Raw genomic sequence first — 22,215 nt, forward strand, 5'->3', positions numbered from 1 at the left:
CTAAGCCCCTAGGTGTAAGCCCAACTCCTTCCCTACCAACGAAACCTTCTGGGCTTACTCCTTTCTTCAAACTTCATTTGTACCTATTAGTTACACCATATGCTTGGTGGTGATTATAACTTTCAATGATCGCAGAGACCTTTAATTGTTTGTTTGTGGTTTTGGTGTTTTTTTTTTTTTTTTTGCATCTTCATAAGTAATTAGCACATCTTGCCATTGAAGACATTCTATAAATGCACAAGTGTGCTTTCCCTCTCATATGTTAACATGTATAACGACATATTTTTGACATGGCATGGACTGACCTGTAATGAAAGAATACAGGTTAATTAAAGTTGCTTTAAATTCCTTATTCTTTTTAAAAATTTTTTTTAACATTTATTTATTTTTGATACAGGGAGAGACAGAGCATGAACGGGGGAGGGTCAGAGAGAGAGGGAGACACAGAATCTGAAACAGGCTCCAGGCTCTTAGCTGTCAGCACGGAGCCCGACGCGGGGCTCAAACTCACAGACCGTGAGATCATGACCTGAGCCGAAGTCAGATGCTTAACCGACTGAGCCACCCAGGTGCCCCAAAATTCCTTATTCTTAAAAGACTTACCTCTAGATATTGTTTACACATTCTTAGAATTCATTTGTTCACTTTTATCTACTACAATCCCTTATTTATATTATATTATAGGACTTGCAGACCACAAAATTTGAGAGCTGGAAAAGCCTCAGAGATCGTTTTGGCTGTTTATTTTAGAGCCAAGGATATCTATTAGGGGTAGGGGTAGAGGTAGGGGTAGGGGTGTGTGTGTGTGTGTGTGTGTGTGTGTGTGTGTGTACATACATATATTATACAAATATATATAAATTTCTGGTATTTGAGAAAGATGATTTATCTGTGGACTTTACTTGAATTGTGGTTCTTCTCAACTTCGAGAAACAAGTGTGACAGAATAATAACAAAAATAGTTGTATGGGAGTGCAGAGCTGAAGCAGCCTGACCCCTCTCCAGCAGACCATCTGCTGAGAGGACCCTGACAGCTCTTATTTAAATAAAAAGTGATGCTTTCAGAGCCTGTGAGTGCATAAAGGAAGGAGGGAGGAAGAGGTGACAAGAAAGCACAGCTTTGGGATTTGCTCACAGGAGAGATATTCCAGGAAGGTCAAGCATCCCCCCAAATTTCCTCCCCTTCATTTGTGGGGAAGTTTCCCCAATGAAGGTATGTTAGGAAGAAAAACAATTTGGCTGCCAATCAATCCCATGAGCAAGTGTGCATTTGCGTCTGAGCAGTTCTTCTCCCTTGAGAGCCAAAGAGGCCCAGAGTTGAGCATGAACCCCAAAGGGGGCCTGCTGTGCTCCACCCTCCAAAGAGAGTTTCTGAAAACCTGAATGTGCTCATTCAATTGAAAATTCCTGAGCTCTATCCCCAGAGATTCGATACTGGGGGTGATGCAAAGGAATAGCATTTTAAATAAGCATCCCCAGGAGATTCCAACCACACTTAGGAGAAATACTATTAGTGTGATGGTTGATGCAGGAATCTCAAAATGGAACAGGGTGATGGGTACAGGAGATGCAAGGGGTGTGGTGATACAGTGGATTCTAGAGACCAGTCACTTGTTTTGAGGGGTTTTTTTTCCTTTTTTTTGCCCTGAGTTAGCCTCGTTGTCACCTTTGTGGTCATTCTCTCTACTCTCCCTGATCAGCAATGAAGGTACCTTTCAGGGGAACAAAAGGGCGGGTGGGGCAGACTGGCCTGCTACCAAAGACCCTGCTACTTCTTGGCTTTCCGTGGCTTCACTAACTGTGAGTTAACTAAAGTGCCTGGGGAAGGAAGTTCCCGTTCTTTAAGAAGAGTACAGATGCTGAGGGACTTCTGGGCTCTGACTCCAGGCAGGTCTGTGTCTCACTGCCAGAGAAGTCACTCTTCACCTTCAAAGCTAGGCATTAACTTTCCCCTTTGAAACTCATGCTGATGGGTTGCAATTTAACTATCCTGATGCCACCGGATGGGACTACTTGTTTAAACTTAACTGTAACCAGGCCATTCCAAAATGACTAATTAGACAATTGATCTTAGGTCACTGCATTTTAGAACCCATGGGGCCAGGAGGAAATCATATAATCCAATGTCACTCAGAAGGAGAAAGATGAGGCAGAGAGGGGTAGTGACTAACCTAATATCACACAGCAAGATGTTGAACAGAGGGCACAAGAACACGGATCTCTGGATCCCCAGGGAAGAACCTCTTACTTCTGTCAGACACAGCTGAGAAACATCCTGACATAAATGAAAACAAAAGTTATAGGCTCCCAGATTTCCTTTTGCAAACTTTCTCACACAGAAGTGCTTTCAGAATAAATCTTTAGATGCTTTTATGTTTACTGTGTTGGGCAAGACGCCGATGTGAGTCTTGGACGGAGCAAGTGATGGATGGTGACAGCTTGCTTATCTGGTAACCCCAGCTCCCAAGAACACACTGAGATCCGAGGACTTTGCAAAATAAAAAAGGTCTCTGAGCCATCAAGTCCAGGACATGTTAGGTGTGGCCTGAGGCTCTGCCTGTTCTTTCCACGTGGGAATGTGTCGGGCTCTCACCAGCTTTTAGTGAGACAAATCCATCAAGGTTGGCCACAGGGGAGACACCAACTGCTCAGCAGACTAGAAGCAGCAAGTTAGAAAGGGAAAAAACAAAAAGAAAGAGTAGTATACTAATAGGCAGTCGGAGACACAGTACAAATTAGCGGCAGGAAGTGAGAACTGCATGGGAATAGATGGAATAAACCATTAACACTGGAAAGAGATCTGAGCAGGCAGAGCAGGTGTGGGGTCCTCCAGGACATGCAGGCTCCTGGGGGAATTGCCATTAAACCACAAGATAATACCAGATGCTCCTCAACATGACCTTCAGTCATCAAAGTTCAAATTATGTTTGGCAAACCAAATTTAAGGAAGCAGGGATGCACAGAATCTATTATACAAAGTGTTCCATTAAAAGGATTAAAACGAAGGGTAATGAAAGCTTTCATTTATTTGGAAAGTTACCTTATATCCCACTTTACTCAGTAATGAAGCGACCCTGCCATGCATGCAAATCCCTTAGAGGTTTTAGAAAAGGAGCTTCTATTTAAACAGGTCTGGGGTGGGCTGGGGTGTTTCTCCTTTGGAGCCTGATTCTCCCCTGTCATTCAGAAAGAGGGTAAAAACCAATTCTCCTGCCAGGAGAGGAAGCAGGCTCCGGCCCACCCAGGCACACAGATATTACCTGTGCCCTGGGCCTGCCCAGGACGCCAGAGGCGCCGGCTGAGGTCTTTGGCAGAAACCTCACCTAATCACTCAACACTGTACCCAAGCCTTGTTGAGTGTGGTGGGAACATCCTCAGTCAGGGGTTCCTGTGGCAGCTTCAGGTCCTTGATTCCTTCCTTCCTTTTTTTTTTTTTTTTGTAAATATTTAAATTAAATTTAAATTTATAGTGATTTAATCTTTATCAGAATTATGCACACAGTTTAAAGAGAAAAATAGTTGTCACCAATTTCCCCTTTTCAGAAGCAGTTGTATTCAGCCCCTATAGCTGAGGTTTTGTTTCCTTTTTTTAGTGTTTATGTCCATATTTCTAAGTAACATGCTTATATTGTCTTGATTTTTTTTTTTTTCCTGAGCATTACCTATTTAGTTCCCCAAATGAATGATGAAAATTTTGCTATTTTCATCTTTCCACTGTCAGGACACACGTAGTCTCCCAGCCATCTGGGGTCTAATTGCTTCTTAATCCAGCTTTCGGACAGTTCTCTCTTTTATCCCTACCTTTATTTATCCCAACTTCCAGGGGCCCCTGGTGCCACCCAGTTCTGGGCGGGTGGGGGGTGGCCCACAGTGTAAATCAGATCGCTTGCCAGGTGCCCCACTGCCAGCCTCAGAGTCAGCTTTCTTGCATCACCTAAGTCAATTATCACTTGTTCAGGTATTTTTCAATTTCCAAAATTTTGTTCCTCCCATTTTCTGTATCCTTATGGGTTTCTGCCTTAAAAAACACAAAAAACAAAACCCCAAAACAAAAATTCCTTACTGTCATTAATGTCATTAATGTCATTTAATGAGGCTCAGAAGGGAGTGGAGATTAAATGCATGTGTTAATATACCATCTTTACCAAGAAGTATGTCATTGATTTCTTTTTCCTTCCCAAAGAGCAAATTATTTTCCATTTTAATTCACCAGATAAAAACATCTAACTCGTTGAAGCAAAGCAGTTTGGGTTTCCTTCTACACCATCTTCCTATCTTTTAGGTAGCAGATCAATGCAGTGACTAAAAGAGGAAATTAAAACTCAAAACTAGGCTGCCATTTTGGGGCAGTGACAGAGAGAAAGAGATGGACATTATACAGTGAAAAAGACTTCTCCCCAGAAAGAATCTGGCTACCCTTTTATTACCTTTCATAAACTTTTTAAAGAAGAACGTTTATGAAGCTTCCCCTCTGCAGATTCCCATTGAGAAGCTCCCCTGAGTGTGTTCCTCACCAATCTCCTACTTTGCTACTTCTTGGAAGAACAAGCATGGGTTAGATTTGGGAGACAGAGTGTGTGAAGCATGTTCGCCTGTGCTCACAGGTTTGTACACACTCATGCTTGTACAGCCACGCCATTCGTTACTTACCCATCCCTGTCACTCATGCGTTGACCCAGACCCACCTGCCCCATACCATTCCTGCGCCACCCGACATTTCATCCGTCCCTCCACTGGCACTAGAGTGCTTGACTCTGACAGAATGCTCCCACCCTCCTGCCCGTCTGTAGACCCCTCTTTCACTCCCTCTCTCCTGAAGCCGGTGCTCTCCTACCGTACCATGACTGCATCAGAACCGTCCTCTCCTCAGAATTTCTCTAAACAGCACAGCTTTCTGGAGTGTCTTGGAAGAAGAGGCATCCATCCCCCTTTCTAAGGTCAAGTGTTTCTTGACTGTACTGGATTCCTGCCCCTCTCACTTCTTCCCTCCTTACCCCCTGTCTCATCTTTGAATACCTTCCTCTTCACCTCTTCAATGGATCTTTCCTATTTCTAGGGGCATGGCTTTCTTATAAAGATGTCCCTTTAACCCTCTGACCCCGCTGTACTGCCATACTCTCCTCTTAAAAGAGTCGGCTCCGCAGGCTGTCCCCACTGCCCATCACCCGGTTGTCCCTGCTGTCCTCCCCAGGGTCTCTTCGGGTCACCTGCCTGCCGGGGCCTGCAGGTTCCCAGCCCACCTTGGCTGGGAGTCTTTACTTTCAGCATTCTTCTCCTGCCTCCCTCCCTCTTCCCAAGAACACCACTGGCAAAACACATTTCTAGATCCAAAAAAACAAATCAATCCCATAGCCGGGAGTCTGAACATGTCCAAACTGGGCACACTTTTGAACATGTGGCTGGAGGTGGCAGTGTGACTCCTTACTGTCACTTAGCTGTTTAAATGAAGGCTTATCTAGTAAGAATAGAAGTTTGTGTTTAGAAGTTTGAAGTGCTTCTAAAATAATCCTCTCTTACAGCACTTTGGTACCTGTATCTTCATTCTGTCATTGCCAGATTAAAGTTCTATAAGCAGAACAGCAATTATTTATCAGAAGTAAAATCTCATGCAAATGTTTTTGAGCCCAATACAAATTAGCAATTCTTCATATGACTAATGACTATGTGCCCTTCCGATAACTGTAAACATGAGAAACAAAAGATCAAGGACTCTAAAATAAGCCCTTGGGATAACAGAAGGGCTGTGTAGGCGTTCAGCAGTAACTGTGATACCAAAAGATAATCGTTATGTGCTTCTCAAGATCTTCAAACTCAGAGCAACACGAACCATTACATAGTGGTTATTCTTTTTTGCCTTCCAAGCAAAATTCTTAATAGATAAGACACTTCAGCTTTTTAAATACAAGTAAATATTATCCCTCACTGAAATTAGACATAAAGCTGCATTATGCTAGAGATGAGCAAATTTCATAAATCGATGAAGTTGCAAAAAATTGGCAATAACTCAGACTGTCAATAAATAGGTCTTTTTTTTCAGATAAATGTAGTTTCAAATTCTAACAGTCCACAATTCTTCTGGCAACGCATGCGCTTAGGAGAATCAAATCCTTAATACAAGTCAAATCACATTTAGTCAGTTAGTATTCGAGTGACTGCTCTGTGCAAAATGTTAAAACAGGTGCCATGGGTAAAATGCAGAGTAGCTCAATGTGCAAACCTGTGCCTTCACAGGTTACTAGCTGGTTTAGAAGACAGACTCCATTAGTAAAATACATAGCAACTGAAACTCTCAGCTAAACCAAACACATTTTGAAGGCTGACTAGAATGGTTAGGTAACATAATTCCTACAATCATAAAAGGTCTCCTGGAAGACTGCTGAGACAAAAAGAAGAAATGTACAGATTGGCAGAGAGGAGGGAGAGAGAAGCCCTACTGGAGAGGTAGCCTGTGAAAATCTGACTAAGGAGAAACACACTGGGAGCGGGGAAGGGCAGCCCAAAGGCCAGCCTGGATGCATCCTGTCACTTCCAGCCCTTCTCACTGCTCCCAACAGCTTCCCAGTTGGGAAGTCTCCCCATGAAAATTTTCTGCACACAGCTATTGTGAACATCACCTTACAGCTCAATTTCTCTCCTTTTCTGCTAAAAAACCAATCTCTTCCCACTGCCCCAAAAACCAAGTTCAGACTCCTGAGTAACACAGAATAAGTACTCAATACGTTTGAGTATGTGTGATTACTTTCATATCTCCTGCTTGGCTGGAAGGTTCTAAAAGGCAAAAATCAATCTTATTTTTTAATATTTTGGTCTGTGATAGCTCTTACAAGTACCCTTGGCATGGTGTAAGTCCAAAACATATTTACTAAATGAATGACGAGATGATTTAATGAAGAGATTTTATATAATAATGGCAAGAGGGGCTGGCCAGTTCGTAGACAACCTTGCATAGTTAAGTTAGAAGTTTAGATCTGCCTCAACAGACTCTAGTCAGCTACTGGACGACTTTATGTAAAACAGTGACAGGATAAAAATGGTGTTTGAAGTGTCTCATTTTAGTTGTGGTTGTAGGGAATATTAGCCCAGAAAGGACTAGAAGTAGCAAGATCACTTTGCTAATACTATTTTGCTAACAAGATGAGTAAAACAAGGTGAGGGTTTTCATCTGTTGATTAGTCACTAATGTGAATATTCCTTCAATAAACACCAAAAAAGAAAACCGCCATATATACCTTTGTCTTTGATCTATTTTTAACGAGTTCATTTCCGAGATAAGAGAGGAATCTTTTTGTCAGGCTAGGTGATACTTCGGGTCTCTTGATTTTAAAGAATAGCAACAAGGGGTGCCTGGCTGGCTCGGTCAAAAGAGCACTGGCTCTTGATTTTAGGGTTATGAGTTGGAGCCCTATGCTGGGTGTATAGATTACAAAGAATAAACAAACTTAAAAAAAAAAAAGTATAAAAAAAAAAAGAAAAGCAACCAGAAGCCTTAGAAATTGAAGACAGATACTCTTATTTATGCAGCATATATACCCTCCACATTAACATCTTCTAAAATGACGCTCTCACAAAATTTGAAAATTGAAAGAATTCCATTTTGTCTATTCTTATTACAATGCAGAACACTTGAGTTTGGGGTTTTACCTCAGCTAAAATTAATTAGATGGTAGCATTTTAAAATCCAGTGTAACATTTTGATATTAAATTGATGAATTCATCAGCATCTGAAAATGCCAGTGCATTAAAAATCGTCAAGAGGTTGTAACTGGTGCCCACCCTCCTTCCTGAGTACTCATTCCCTCTCTGCTCAAGCCTCACTCACCTTTCCCATCGTGTGCTGGAAGGTCATGGGGGACTAGCACAGGGGACACTGAGCAGGAGGTCAGTGCAGTGGTTCTCCATCTTGGCTGCTTACTAGAAGCACTGGAAGCTTTTAACAGCTATGAATTTCTCAACCACACCTCCGGCTGATGTCAATGTATTTTATTTTTATTTATTTTTTTAATGTATTTATTTTGAGAGAGACAAAGACAGCATGAGTGGGGGAGGGGCAGAGAGAGAGGAAGACAGAGAATCCCAAGCACGTTATGCACTGTGAGCGTGGAGCCTCATGCAAGGCTCAAACTAACAAACCATGAGATCACGATCTGAGCTGAAATCAAGAGTTGGATGCTTAACCAACTGGGCCACCCAGGCGCCCCTAGATGTCAATATATTTTAAAAGCTTCCCCCAGGTGAATTTGTTATCCAGGCTTGAGAAGTAGTGAATTAGTATCTTCTTTAGCCATGGAAAAAATAATTTTTATGCCTGATTTCCTGGTTACTGTGTCAGAAGACAAAATGGTTTAAGGAGCTACATATATGATGCTACTAATTTTATTTTAAAGAGAAGAAACAAACTTCCACTTACCTGCCTTCTGACAATGTACAATCTTTTCATATACAGCGTCTGCATTTTCAATCACTGCCTTGAGGGACTGGATCATCTGCAAAGGGAACATCCAGACACGGGATTACACCTGACAACCGGATGCCAGTCTACACAGGTGCATGAGGCTCTCCTCTATAAACAGGCTGAGGTGCTGTAGCCATGTGTTCTTTTATCTGCCTTCCCACTATTCAGTTCAAATGTATACGGAAGAAATGAAAAATCATGCATCCCATGTCACGGTTTAAGTAGACTGAGTATCACGTTTCAGACAGTTAGGCTTGTACAACACTGAATTTGAACCTTGAGCCAATACTGAATGGAGTTTGTTTCAGTGTGAAAATCTAGAAATCAATACGTATACACATCTGATCTGTGTTTTAAATTGTATTTTCAGCCATGCATTTTAACAAAATTCAACTTCATCTTACAGAAAGCTCTATGACCTACACACCGTACCCATTTAAACTAAAACGCCTTCATCCAAAAATTAGCTTAAAACTTACCATGACAATCAAAAAACAGCATGTATTTAATGCATCACTAATGATATCACTCAAACCAGTATTTTAAATGTTCCTATCAATGATTTAAAAAGATCCGATTTTGAGGAAAAAATAAAATAAAAGATCCAATTTGAGTTCTTATTCCAAATTATACGTGCTTGTTTTAACAGCCAATCTTGAATTTAACAACAAAACAAAACAAAAAAAGGATCAGGGCATAGTTGATCACTCATTTTACTTACCAGAATGTTAGGAAAAGATCTGTTTGAAGTAACCTTTTTGGCTCTAAAATCACTATGAAAGTGGGAGAGCCAGATTCAGTTCTCACAGCTCAAATGTGAGCAACTATGACGCTTGCATTCAGCATAGATTTCAATTTTTTCTATTTAAATGTCTGGATATTTTGCATTATTATATTACTCACCTATTTTATATGACCATTTTATTTTAAATAACAAACACCAATCCATCATTCTCTATTCCTTTAAATTTACTGCCTTGTTTTTCTTTATAGTATTTATCACTAACAGCCACAATAATCACTTTATAGGAACCAAATATATGTAGGTTGGATTATTTGTATAATTCAAAGAAAGAACACCAAATTTTGATTAGTTACACTTACTTAAACCGAAGCATAATCAACATGCCTCTCAAGAAGTATACCAGATTCTTAAAATGAGTCACACAAGCATTAATCAACTTGTCCACTGTTCTAAGAAAATTATAGTAAACACCAAAAGGTTTAAGGCCAGTGAAGGTGTTCATTCATGCCTTCATGCATTTCCATGGCCCAGGAACTGGGGACACGGAGACCTACAGGATATGGCCACTGTCTTCAAAAAGCCCACAGCCTACTGGAAGAGGATGCACTTTAGAATTCATGATTTTCACATTCACTCTTCAAAATCTGAGTCATGCCTGTAAATTAAAATAGTCTATTTTACAGCTTGACATATTGAACAGGCAATGATAAAAATGAATAGTTAAGAGCTCGATTACACCGATATAAAGTCATTTGTACCATGACATCACTTGCATACTGAAAAGGTTCATACCGTCATCAGTAACCTTTTTCAGCTTTGATGTCAGGCCAAATGAGAGATATGAAGAAGCAAGGACTTCTTCAAGCAAGGATGGTGGCTGTCACAGCTAGCTCAGTGTCAAAGAACTGGCCAACTGTGCCTCTATCACTCAAATAGGAAAAAGGAGAAAAATGAAATGAACCTGGTCCTCAAGCAGACAGGCAGCACAGGGGCAATAACAGAGGGAAGGTAGAACAAAACAGCAGTATTAAGCATAGGCTTATGCATACAGATGCCCTGTGGGGGAAAGGTGGTCAAAACCCCAGTTTTTACTGGGGGTGGTGTGGGCGCAGAAAAAGCATAGATTTACATGGGCTCGAATCCCGGCTCTGCTGTTCATTAGCTGTGTCATCTCCATATTAAATGTCATGGAGCCATAACTTCCTACCTATAAAATGAGTTTAATAAAAGATACTACCTTTATAACGTTGTAAGGATTAAATGGAAGAATGCATGACCGACACAATGAAGACACTTGCAAACAGATGAGACAATGGATTCCCCATTTACCCAGGGGTCATGGAAGAGCATTTTCTGGTAGCCCAAGTTGAGCTGAACGAGCATGCCTTCCCTTCATAAGTTCACTGGCAGTGATTCAAACATCCATTACTAATTTTGGTTTTACTCGAAAAGCCTGGTGTGATGAAGTTCAGAGAAACAACAAATCACATTATTATTCTTAGAAGCATCTTCTGGTGTAAAGTATTTCCAGAGGTTACATAGTTGGGCACCTTTCAGCTACAAAAAACATGCAGGGCTTAAGGAAAGCACATCCATCTCAAGGGTCTGGAGAGAGAAGCTCACCCGCCTCCTGTGTTCTCTAACACTTGAAGGAGCGAAACTTTATTCTTGGGATAATCATTTACCGAGGCTGAGTATGGGACCCCGAATTAAGTGCTATGAATGAATAAAGAATAGCTGCTGACCCAGGACTATGAGCAAACAATAATCATAACAAAATGCAGTACTGCATCGTAGCTCATGGGCTATTGGTTGTGACAAAGTTAAATACCCCTAAGTAGGTGGACGGGATATTTAATCCACCAGTGATGTACTTACTGGTGGTGTCACGGCGTCGTGCAGATGCTCTGTTTGTGGCTCGGACTTGAATACACTCTCCACCCCTTATTTACGAGCAGTATATAAAATATGAAGGTGGCTAACACACCAGGGTGGAGAATGCAAACCCAGTGAAAAGCCGTTCCTCTCAGGTCTGGAAGTAAACAGCAGCAGGCATTTGCAGACCATACGAGAGGGGTATTCTGGGTATTCTGGAGGGAACCAGCCTTAGAGAAGGTAAGCACAACAGTAAACAATCAGTGGAACTTAGAGAAGGCAGGAAGAAAACATATCCCCAGACCTTAGCAGAGATGATTCATCTTGCCACACCTGTTACTAAATGTTTTCACCACTTCCTTGGGGAGGAGGAACTGCCAGTTTATATCTTTTTATAGTTTTAGGGTGCATGTTTACAGTTAGGGTAAGTACTTATAAATACATTAATATGTAGTAAACAGTTTATAGTTCTTGTCCACAGAGTGAGTTCATTAATCTCAACTCTTGCAGTACCTGTGTAAATTCTTCTGGAGTGAAAGGGCCCTCCAGGTATTCCTCAGGACCGTGAGCTCCGACAGGTGCCCTAAGTTAAGGGTCCAGCAGGCCGAGAGGGCAGGGTACCTACCTACCCAGATGGCTGATTTCTTGCTTTCACTCAGGGGACAACTAGGACCGAGTGTAGAGCACATGGCACTGAGGATACAGCAGGGACAACATGGGGGTGCCGTTAGATCTAGCGGGGACCAACCTCTGCCTGGGTCTGCTGCTTTATAACAAGCTGTGGTTATAAATAGTACAAGTGTTGGCTGAAGGAATCAAAATGAAAGTAATTCAATGCCTCCTCTGCATCAGGTGCATACTTGGTGCTTTCTATTTCGTCTAATGCTCACAAAAGACACGTGAGGTGGGTCTTTACGGTGTCAGTTTTACAGATTGAACCCTTTAGACCTGAGAGTTAAGCTACTTTCCCAAGGTCCTCTGGTAAGATGGGCAAAGGGACTGCCCCTAGGAAACAATGAATTCTGCTTGACCTCAAAGCCTCTGCTTTTCCACAGCGCTGGGACCGGCCCTGCCATACGAGTAGCAACTGCGCAATGAAGATGAGGAAAGGGCAGTCCAGCCAGAAAGACCTATGAAAGCAGAAAGGAATTTAGTAACTCCTGACAGGTGCTACACACATTAGGTGGTACAATCACAGCTACTGACTTTATCCCTGAATTTTCTTTTTAAGTAATATTTCTGTAAAGTGCGTTGGGAAAACATCTTTCAAAAGTGACAACAATAAACAATTTGGTTGGCTCCACTTAACAATTCATTATTAAGAGAAATCATAAATGAGAGAAATCAGTTATATTTAACATGAAACTACTAGAATAAGCATTTCAGAGTAGACAAAAGCAAATACATGGGGAGCGATATCAAGAGATGAGTCAAAGGGAGAAACCGCTTTAAATTATCTTATTTTCTCTGTATATATGACATTACTATGTCAACATAATGCAAGGCCCAGGGGAGTGGTTGGTTTTAGAAGCATTATTTACATTAATGCAAATGCATTTCCATCAGTCCCTTTTAAATGCAGAGGTGTGGGTCTTGGCTCAGCAATCAGATCATCCTGCCGCTTACCCTAGCGACTTACTGCACGGACAGCTCATGTTGTTTATGAAGTACAAGATGCGTTTGTGTAGTTGTGTAGTTGTTGCTAACAGATTTTATATTAGTGTCCAGTTACCAGTAACTCCTACATTTCTGGAACCAATGCATTAGGAAAATCTATAGCCTTCACATAGCCCAGAAACCCATTTCATAAATTTGATCCACTCTAATATAAGATTTTTTTTTAACGTTTATTTATTTTTGAGACAGAGAGAGACAGAGCATGAATGGGGGAGGGTCAGAGAGAGAGGGAGACACAGAATCCGAAACAGGCTCCAGGCTCTGAGCCATCAGCACAGAGCCTGACGCGGGGCTCGAGCTCACGAACGGCGAGATCGTGACCTGAGCCAAAGTCGGACGCTTAACCGACTGAGCCACCCAGGCGCCCCGTCTAATATAAGATTTTAATACAGGACTCAAACAGATGAAAAGCTGGAAGTTTCAACTAACGGCAATAGAAGTTCGTATTTTATTAAGCTGGACAGAAACCAGAAATGCCTTTCATTAAGAATGTTCTGTTTTGGGGCACCTGGGTGGCTCAGTCGGTTGAGCGTCCGACCTCGGCTCAGGTCATGATCTCGCAGTTTGTGAGTTCGAGCCCCGTGTTGGGCTCTGTGCTGACAGCTCGGGCCTGGAGCCTGCTTCGGATTCTGGGTTCCCCTCCCCTCAGCTGCTCCCCTGTTCACACTCTCTCTCTCTCTCAAAATAAATAAAGATTAAAAAAAAAAAAAAAGAATGTTCTGTTTTGAAAGTAACTCCCCGGGGCGCCTGGGTGGCGCAGTCGGTTGAGCGTCCGACTTCAGCCAGGTCACGATCTCGCGGTCCGAGAGTTCGAGCCCCGCGTCAGGCTCTGGGCTGATGGCTCGGAGCCTGGAGCCTGTTTCTGATTCTGTGTCTCCCTCTCTCTCTGCCCCTCCCCCGTTCATGCTCTGTCTCTCTCTGTCGCAAAAATAAATAAACGTTGAAAAAAAAATTAAAAAAAAAAAGAAAGTAATAAGGCAAACTTCTCCACTTAATGGGCATGCATATAAAAACTGCTATTGTATTAATACAGTTTATTTCACTCAATTTCTATAGACTGCTTCTTTATTTTTTGCTTTGAAATTTACACATCAAGTAGGAAAATTCTGTTTTCAGGACAGGCAAGTCCACAGTTTTATGTAAGGATCTTATGTCTAATTTTGGACAGTGCACCAAATCTCCTTTCATCCCAGGCACACAGATTTTGATAATTAAAAAAAAAAAAATGCCAATAATTTCAAGTCCTTGGGTGAAAGAAGTTTAATAATAACAATAATAACATCTTCTGAGTTCTAGAATTTTCCCTTTATTGTGCTTTCACTTCCATTTCAGACAGAAAATGCCTCCCTCATAAGACTTGGCTTTGCCTGTCCCCATCTTCACACACGGCCGCCGCGGCTGCTTTTGCTGTAGGTGTTTCTAAATAAAGTTACAAAGTCTGAGAAGGGCTAAAGCTCTTACAGGAGGGAATGTCTAGGTAACAAACAACGTTTGTTCCTTAACACAGGTTCTGTGACTATGTGACACACAACAAACTCAAGTAACTGAGCATCATTCTCAAACTTGCCAAAGGAGAGGCAAGGGAAACGATACACCCGCCCCCATCTCTGAACACCTCCCGGGTTCCAACGCTGTCATGGAGATCGATGGCAGGCCTTAGTGGACAGTGAATGTCCAAGTGGCAGGTACCCTGGTTTGGGTACCGCCAGGCTCAGGAAAGACCCAGGGAGGACTGGACCAAAGCACAGCTTGCCTCTCAGGACTCTAGGAATAACAGAACCGCAAATGTGAATCAAGCATCAAGGTCTTCAGAAGACCAACTAATTCAGTCCAAAGCAGAGTTCTCCACCCAATCAGAATTATCTGTGTGGAGTCTCTAATGCTCAATGTCATTGGAGGACTGTCACCCTGTGCTACACAGCCCTACAAAGCAAGTCAGTTCCCTAATGCTGAGAATGGGACAGAAAACAGGGAAACTCCCTCAGGAATCTGTAAATTTTGGTTCTTTTTTCTGTGCTCTTGAAAATAATCTCTCTCCAAGTTAACAATACTACCTTTCTTTTTAACACTTTGCAATAATTATTCCCATGTGGCTGAAGAACTTTAAAATCGAATACAAGAACACTAGGATCCGAGACTTTGAAACTGAAATTCAGAGGTAACATTTTCTTTCAGTAAAATTTCAAAGCACAGCAAAATATCACAAAGTTGAACTAATGGAAGACAAACCATTTATGAAGTTACTGTTGGAAAAGGCAACACAGCTTTTAATACTTGAAAATAATATAAAAGTCACACACTTGAATGGGGGTGTAAAAGTTATATCACCTGGGGGTCTTTGCCCAGGAGCATGCTACAGTTAAACCCAGCCCCTTGTGTGAGCCGGGGAGGGCTTTGGCCACATTTTGCAAAGAGCTGGTCGCCATCCGGGGGCCGAGGTATGCCATGTCATTAATGGCTGTGGCCATTGTCCCTTCTAGCAAGGTCACCATGAAAACACTTTCCACAGAACAAACAGTTTCCAGAATAATTTGTCCGTTTCCTCTTGAAACTTCACTTCTATTTCCACATTTTCCACTATGCAAACCATAGAAAAGTATAGGAAAAAACCTATATAATAGCAAAGTTATAGAAAGGACCTAAAGCTCTGCCAGATGAAAACCACTACTGAATGTTAATGAACACGGAGAGAGGAGCATCGGTGGCTACTGTCGCATATGGGGCCCCCCTGCAGGCATGGTGGGGAGCGGGCAGCATACGAATCAATGCAAAATATCATTAAGCTCTCCAAGCATTTCCATTCATGTTAGAGGAAAATAGAGAAATGTGGTTAGAAAAGGAGAGAAGGGTCAGCTTGGATGGGGTACAGACTTTCAGCTTTGTGCAGAGACCAAAGGTGCAGGGAGAAATGCAGGGTCAAGGGCGTGAAGGTGGGGACAGGCCTCAGGCAGGAAGCCAGGGCAGGAGAGGCATAGGAGGTGGTGGAGGGGCTGGGGAGAAAGGATGAGAGTGGGAGACTGTGTGGGGGACAGAGCAGGACTCGGGGACCGATGTGCTGTGGGCACAGAGGACGAGCCAAAGCCTCTTTCCTCTTAGAGGGGTGACTAGACAGATGAGACAAACTTAACCCACCCACAGCTGTAAAGCATTTCACGGTTTCCAAAGTGTCTTTCCTACTGTTCACTCATCTAGGATGTGGAGGTCCTCCTTGGTTGGTCTGAGCTGGTGGTCACAACGGTGAAAATGTGCAGCAGCAATCGGAAACTCGTGCGGTGGCTTGGTTCTGGCATTGGAGAACTGGGAATGTTCTGCACAGAGGTGGCAGCTGAGATGAAAACATGTATGCATCTCCGAGGGAGGGATTTTAAAGATAAATGAGATGAAAACATCACAGTGCTGTTCCAGATCACTTAAATTAATAAGCAGAGAGAACCAATGTAAGAGACACAGCAGGAGTGGTCAGAGGGGAAGGAACAGAATGAGGATATTAAACATTTACAGATGTGTGAGGAGAGTTTCTGGAAGGAGGGTAGGACTAAGCATTAGGAGCTCTGGATTTGGTCATTTGGTAACTGTGGAGAATATAATTGCAGTACCCATAGTTCTGCTATAATGGGACATACAGGCTCCTAAAAATCACTGCACTACAAACAGTTATGCAGTAAAACCCACAAGGGTTGTGGGAAAAATGGGGTTAGGGGCCCAGCACTCAAAAAGTTTGCAGTGACATATTTCAAACAGACAGGAACTGAATAAAAGTGATAGCCCGGCTCCACATGTGTTAAATAGTTAAGGAATGCAAAACTACTGCAGTGCACGTGGCACCTGACCCTGAAAAAGACCTGAGGTTTGCTTGGGAAGTGGGTGGTAGGACGGTTGCAGCTCGCGGGTCATGGGAAGTGGAGGAAAGGTGATGTGACATCTGAGGCAAGGCTGTAACAGCAGGCGTGGACAGGCACAGCTAGAAGCCCGTTCAACTAACTGGGGGAGCCGGGTGCCCTGTGAGGTGTGGATGTGCACGCAGGTCAGCCACGTGTACTTTTCCAGGCTCACCAGGGTTTCCTGCGGTCAAAACTGTGCACACACAAACACAAAATTTGACTTAGGTTAAAATTGTTCCTTAATGTATCAATCACATTCAAACAGATTTGCATCTTCACAACAAGTGTTATTGTCGAACGGACTACTGGAGATTCTTTCAAAATCTGTCTGAAATTTCTTTTTTTCAAAATCTCCCATGCAATTTCATCGTGAAGTGCAGTTAGACTCTCAGTTTCTATGAGATTCAACCGAAGCATGGTTTTGGCATCGTATAAGCCTGCCCCCAACTATTTTAACAATCTTTTTTTTTTTTTTTTTTTTTTTTTTTTTTTAGTTTTGGCCAGAGAATAGATGTCAAGTGCTATATAAATCTGGAGCGAATTATGAGTTATGAGTGACCCAGGGTCCACATTCAGGAAGCCAAGAATTCTCTAGCTTTTTAATACGCTCTGATTTTTTCATAAAGTTCACTTCAGAGCTAGGGTGGTATGTGCCTCAGGAATGAATGTGGCTCCCCTGGTAGATAACTTTTATTTAAATACTGGCACAATACAAATCTCTTATGCACTAAATTTCAGATCAAATCCTGTAAAGTAACACACCATCTCACGTGTAGGTATCTAGTTGAACTTTCACACGATATAAAGCCTCCTCAACCACAAATCTTCGTCTCCATCTACCACTTCTCACTTTCACTTAATACAGAATCACATTTACAACACTTAGAAAGGACTGCGTTTCACAGATTAAACCTCCAGTTTTAATAAAACTGCAGTTTCTGAGGTGAATCACCATGTTAACAAAAGACAAAGACATTATGTTTGTTATACACACAGCAATATAGGTTTCTCCTGTACTCACCTAAAATACCACTTGGATTCAGTAAAAATTCATGAAAATAAATAGTGTCATGTAGTCAAAACAACCAAGTTATTGCCCTAGGTTCTTGCTTTCTAGTGGTTGCTGTGCCACCAGGTACCCAAGGAGGGCCCAAATGTGACATGTGTGGGGATTTCTGAGCAGTACTTCCAATGTCAGCCACTAGAAGTCCTTAGTAATACACATCTGCTGGGCTGGGAGGGAGGAGAAAGGAGCAGAGGAGAGAAAACATCACAAAGGGAAAACTGGGTTTGAGAGGAGCACTATGTAGAGGAATAAAAGAAAAAAAAAAAAAAGACAAAATCACAGAGGAAGAGCTCAGAGGAATTAAAACAATAAATGCACCAGGGTGATTGATCTTATCAAAAATCATACTTTAAATCAGATAAGAACATTTTAATTTATGCAGACAACTGAATAATCTATAAAGCTACAACCAAACTTGGATTTAAAAGGAATTCATTCCTATTTCTAGACTAACTGGGATTTAGCATTACCACAGGTCTCCATATGTTCCCAAACATGTTTAAATAGACGGCGAGCTGGAGAAGCAACACTGTGCAAAATAGCTTGGGGGAAAGAAAGGGGGGAGTGTGGAAAAACCTAGAGTTCCAACAGATCAAAAGATTAGTTATAAAGCCAGTGTATAGATTTTAAATGTTTATCCTACTCTAAACTGTTGGCAAAGTTTTGAAACTTCTGAATAGTTTTAGCTTCAGGAAGTACACAGAATTTCAAAAAGTTGAAAAGAATTTTAATCCTGTGCTGTTTCTGGTCCTTGTACAATACGATATTCTAAGAAGACAAAAATCATTGAAAATTAAGCAACAAAATAGAACCTAAGCTAGGTTCCCAAAAAGGAACTCCAATGCAATTATAAAACTATGCAGAAAAAGCATACAATAATTCCTACTAGTTCCTGTAATAATATGTTGTGCTGTACTTTTCTGTGTGGAGAACACATATATAGGTAAGTTCAAATGCACTTAAATTATAATAATGCTGTTATCTCTCCATGTTATGGTCAGCCTTATACTCGTCACGGAATAACCTGGTGTGCTACACAGCATCACTTGGTGTTTACATGATTACTGTGGGAAGACTCACGATATTCTCACACTCGACGGGCTGAGTCATCGTGCACCATGGCTGCCTCATGGAGACCCACACACAAACCCTACCCTCTCCAGGCTTTGGGTCATGTCAGCCTCTTAAGGCTGTAAAAAACATCTCCCGCTTTCCTAAATTAATAACGATATGCTCTCAGGACACCCTCAGACCATCTCAGCACGATACCTAAGTGCACCTGTGCTCAAGTATCCTCTGTGGTCAGGACAGAAGGAAGGGAGAGGAGTACAGAGGGACTCAGCAACTTGCAAAGGAACTTTGGCCTCGGCCTGAAGGGCAGCCAGGCACAGTCCAGTGGGGACGCAGTCTACATCGTCAGCTGCTCCTTCTGCCTCCAGTAAATGCCTGCAAAGCCGGAAAGAAGGGCAATGCACCACTGTAGCTCTCCAGTCTCGGAAGTTTTCAGGATAGTGAGTTCAGAGGCTACATCTTGGATGGAGAGCATAAAAAGTGAACTGATAAGAATGGCTTAAAACATGGCCAGAATCATCCCTGCAGGAAGAAAGGGGAACTTGAGCTCGTTAAACCCAATTATTCAGTGAGCAAGCTACTTCCGGAGAAAGATTAGGAACTTCTGGATGCTACATTAACTCTTTCGAGTCACCAAGGACCATTTTGAGTTCTGACATGCTTGTTTAAAACAATTATTACTACATTAATTAAATTTCAAAAGATACAATTAGAATTAAACATAGTACCACTTTTATTACTGTCTACTTATAGCAAGCCTTTTCTCCAAGGGCATCACGGTGATCTAGAAACTCCTAATTAACAGAAGGTAATTCAATCATAGTTTTACTGTAAGGTATCATTAGTTTCTCTCAGGTCTGTGTGACTAAGTATAGACGTTAGTTAAAAAAAAAAAGCAATTGGAGGCTTCTCTGTAATGAAAAGCAGGTTGTTTTTTTTTTTTTTTTAGCACAGTGAAGTGTCCACAGTATTCCAGGAATGACAGAACAAGCAGGAAGACAAGAACGCAGTCAGCCAGCTACTAGAGTATTTACTGTATAAACCCAGGATTTCTTTCTCCTGTTGACCAAATAACTCACGTGTTCCCCTGTCTTCCCCTTTCAGAGAAGACAGACAGCTTGCCTAGTAAGGCGGTCGGAGACCTTACCTTCTGCTTTTCACTTTGTAATTCTAACCCTGCCTTTATGAACTGGAGTAGCCATGCAGCAAAGCTGCTGCTCTGAAGTGGTGTTAAAATATGCAGACAAAAAGGTCTTACAGCTTCATGAGCTGCAGGTTTCTAGCGTTTGAAAACTAATAACATGATCATGACTCAATTCTCAATTTATTGAGAATTTATTGTGGTCTGGTCTACTTACATATAATTTCATACCCTTTGAGGTGGTGACTCAGTCCTGGCACCAGGCAGGGACTATCTCATCATCAGGGCTCATATTCTTTGCTAGCACAACCCCCAACCCCAAAGCCCATTCATATACTTCTGAGGGTGTAGGGTCTATACTTCCTCCTTCATTCCCCAATTCTGGTCGCGGGGTCTTTACATAAGAAGAATTTTGTGCACAGGTATTCACATTCCCTGCACACCTGCCCAGATGGTCTGTACTCATTGAGATGTGCCCTTTGCAAAACACACCAGGGCATTGTCTTCTGCTGGGCACCTGTTGCCCTCACTCAGCTCACCATGGCAGGTGAGATAAGGACAAAGCCAAGAATTTCCCAAGGTGGGGCCAGAGCTGGCGGACTGTGTGTGTGTGTGTGTGTGCGTGTGTGTGTGCGCGTGCGTGTGTTTTCGGCAGAGTCTGGTTTCTTTACCCAGGAGCACAGGAGTGTGGTACACCTAAGCATGGGCAGTGAATGTCAGCAATGAAGAGGCTGGGACAATTGAGAGACAGGGTAGCTGTGTGGCATTCAAGTACTTCTCTGCTTGGTCCACCAGGAGCCTATGCCCACCTGCTTAGCTCACATGACAATCGATGGATAAGCATGCTTTGTAAAATCCTAAAACACTACATATGTATGAGCAATGTCCCCATCCTGGGCTGGCTTCACTGAATCAAGCTGTTCTCCTGTCTGGCTGGGTCAACAACTAGGGCTCTCCCCTCCCGTCCTCAACTCTGCTATATTTTCCTCTTAGGACATATGAATTTTTTAAGTAGGGAATTTCAGACACAGCAAAGTCCTCTGGCAAAAGGCAGGGGAGAGTTGAAGCTCTGAACAAAAAGATAAATGATTTGGGGAGGGGGACTCTCATGCCTGCCTTCCCATCTCCCCCAGTTCTAGTCCTGAGCTTCCTGCCTCCAGCCTACCCTCCCCCCCCCCCCCCGCCCCAGGCATCTCAGGCGTCCTCTTCTTGTTGGACCCACGGAAGGCTCCACTCACCGCCTTAGGACATGGGGGCTGCCGTCTAGGACACAGCCTGGAAGAGCAGAGTGGTAGCTCCACCCCCCAGCCCCTGGCCAGTCCCCAAACCTAACATCCCAGGGAAGACCACTGGTGATGGTACCAATGAGCCAAGTTTGGGAAAATGGAGGCACTGCGGGGCAGGGAGACAGGGTAAGAACACCTGATCTGTGTCCCGGAGAGCAAGGTCATTTTCATCCATTCATTCATAGACAAACTTTGAGCGCCCGCTCTGTGGCAGGCTCTGCTGTGAGACAGAGCGGTGAACAGGGCACACACTGTCCCTGCCATCCTGGAGCTCCGATTCAGGGGCGGGGGAGAGAAGTACCTTAAAAAAAGAAATCAAACCAACGAATGCATAATTACAAGCTGCAGTGAGTGTGAGAAGGAAATGAACAGCATGAACCAGCAGGGTGTGGGAAGCTACAGAGGGCCCTTGGCACAGCCTTCCCATTTCCTCCGGTGGGAGAGGGCTTCACAGGCTTGGTCTCCGCCCCCGGCACCCTTTATAATCCCCACCCTGATGAGACAGCTTTAAATAGAAGGTGGTTCGCACAGCCTGGATTTTATCATTTGAGAGAGAGCCCTGCTCTCTGTTCAGGGAGGGGAGAAGGAATCCAGGTGTTTTCAGAGAAGATGGCAGAGCCTGCTCGGGAACTCCACCCAAACCCCCTTCTCTGCACCCCTACACCCTCCCCTGACAAGAAAGGTTTCATCTGACTGATAAAAGGAGCACTACTTAAACTGGATTCGTTGGCTCATTTTTTTTGGTCAATGTTTATTTATTTTTGAGAGACAGAGAGAGACAGAGCATGAGCAGGGGAGGGGCAGAGAGAAGAGGAGACACAGACTCTGAAGCAGGCTCCAGGCTCTGAGCCGGCAGCACAGAGCCTGATGCGGGGCTCGAACTCATGAACGGTGAGATCGTGACCTGAGCCGATGTTGGGACACTCAACCGACTGAACCGCCCAGGTGCCCCTCCTTGGCTCATTTTTAATGCCTTATTACCAGGCGGCATAAGCAGGACAACACGCTCACTACGTGTGAA

General features: G+C 42.9%; 1 protein-coding gene across 4 annotated transcripts in view; it reads right to left on the reverse strand.

The window, feature by feature from the left end:
* The window catches only part of PLCL2 (phospholipase C like 2), a 191,772-nt gene that overhangs the window by 34,124 nt on the left and 135,433 nt on the right, over positions 1–22,215 (reverse strand). For 3 of the 4 annotated variants that reach the window (XM_047875043.1, XM_047875046.1, XM_047875045.1), the window contains exon 4: positions 8,408–8,483. In XM_047875043.1, coding sequence (XP_047730999.1) covers positions 8,408–8,483 — 76 coding nt within the window. Of the gene's footprint in view, positions 1–2,171; positions 2,276–8,407; positions 8,484–22,215 lie in introns of all 4 variants that reach the window. The other variant, XM_047875044.1, reaches the window with a different exon arrangement.

This window comes from Prionailurus viverrinus, chromosome C2 (genome assembly GCF_022837055.1).
Source record: "Prionailurus viverrinus isolate Anna chromosome C2, UM_Priviv_1.0, whole genome shotgun sequence".
Lineage (NCBI taxonomy): Eukaryota > Metazoa > Chordata > Mammalia > Carnivora > Felidae > Prionailurus > Prionailurus viverrinus.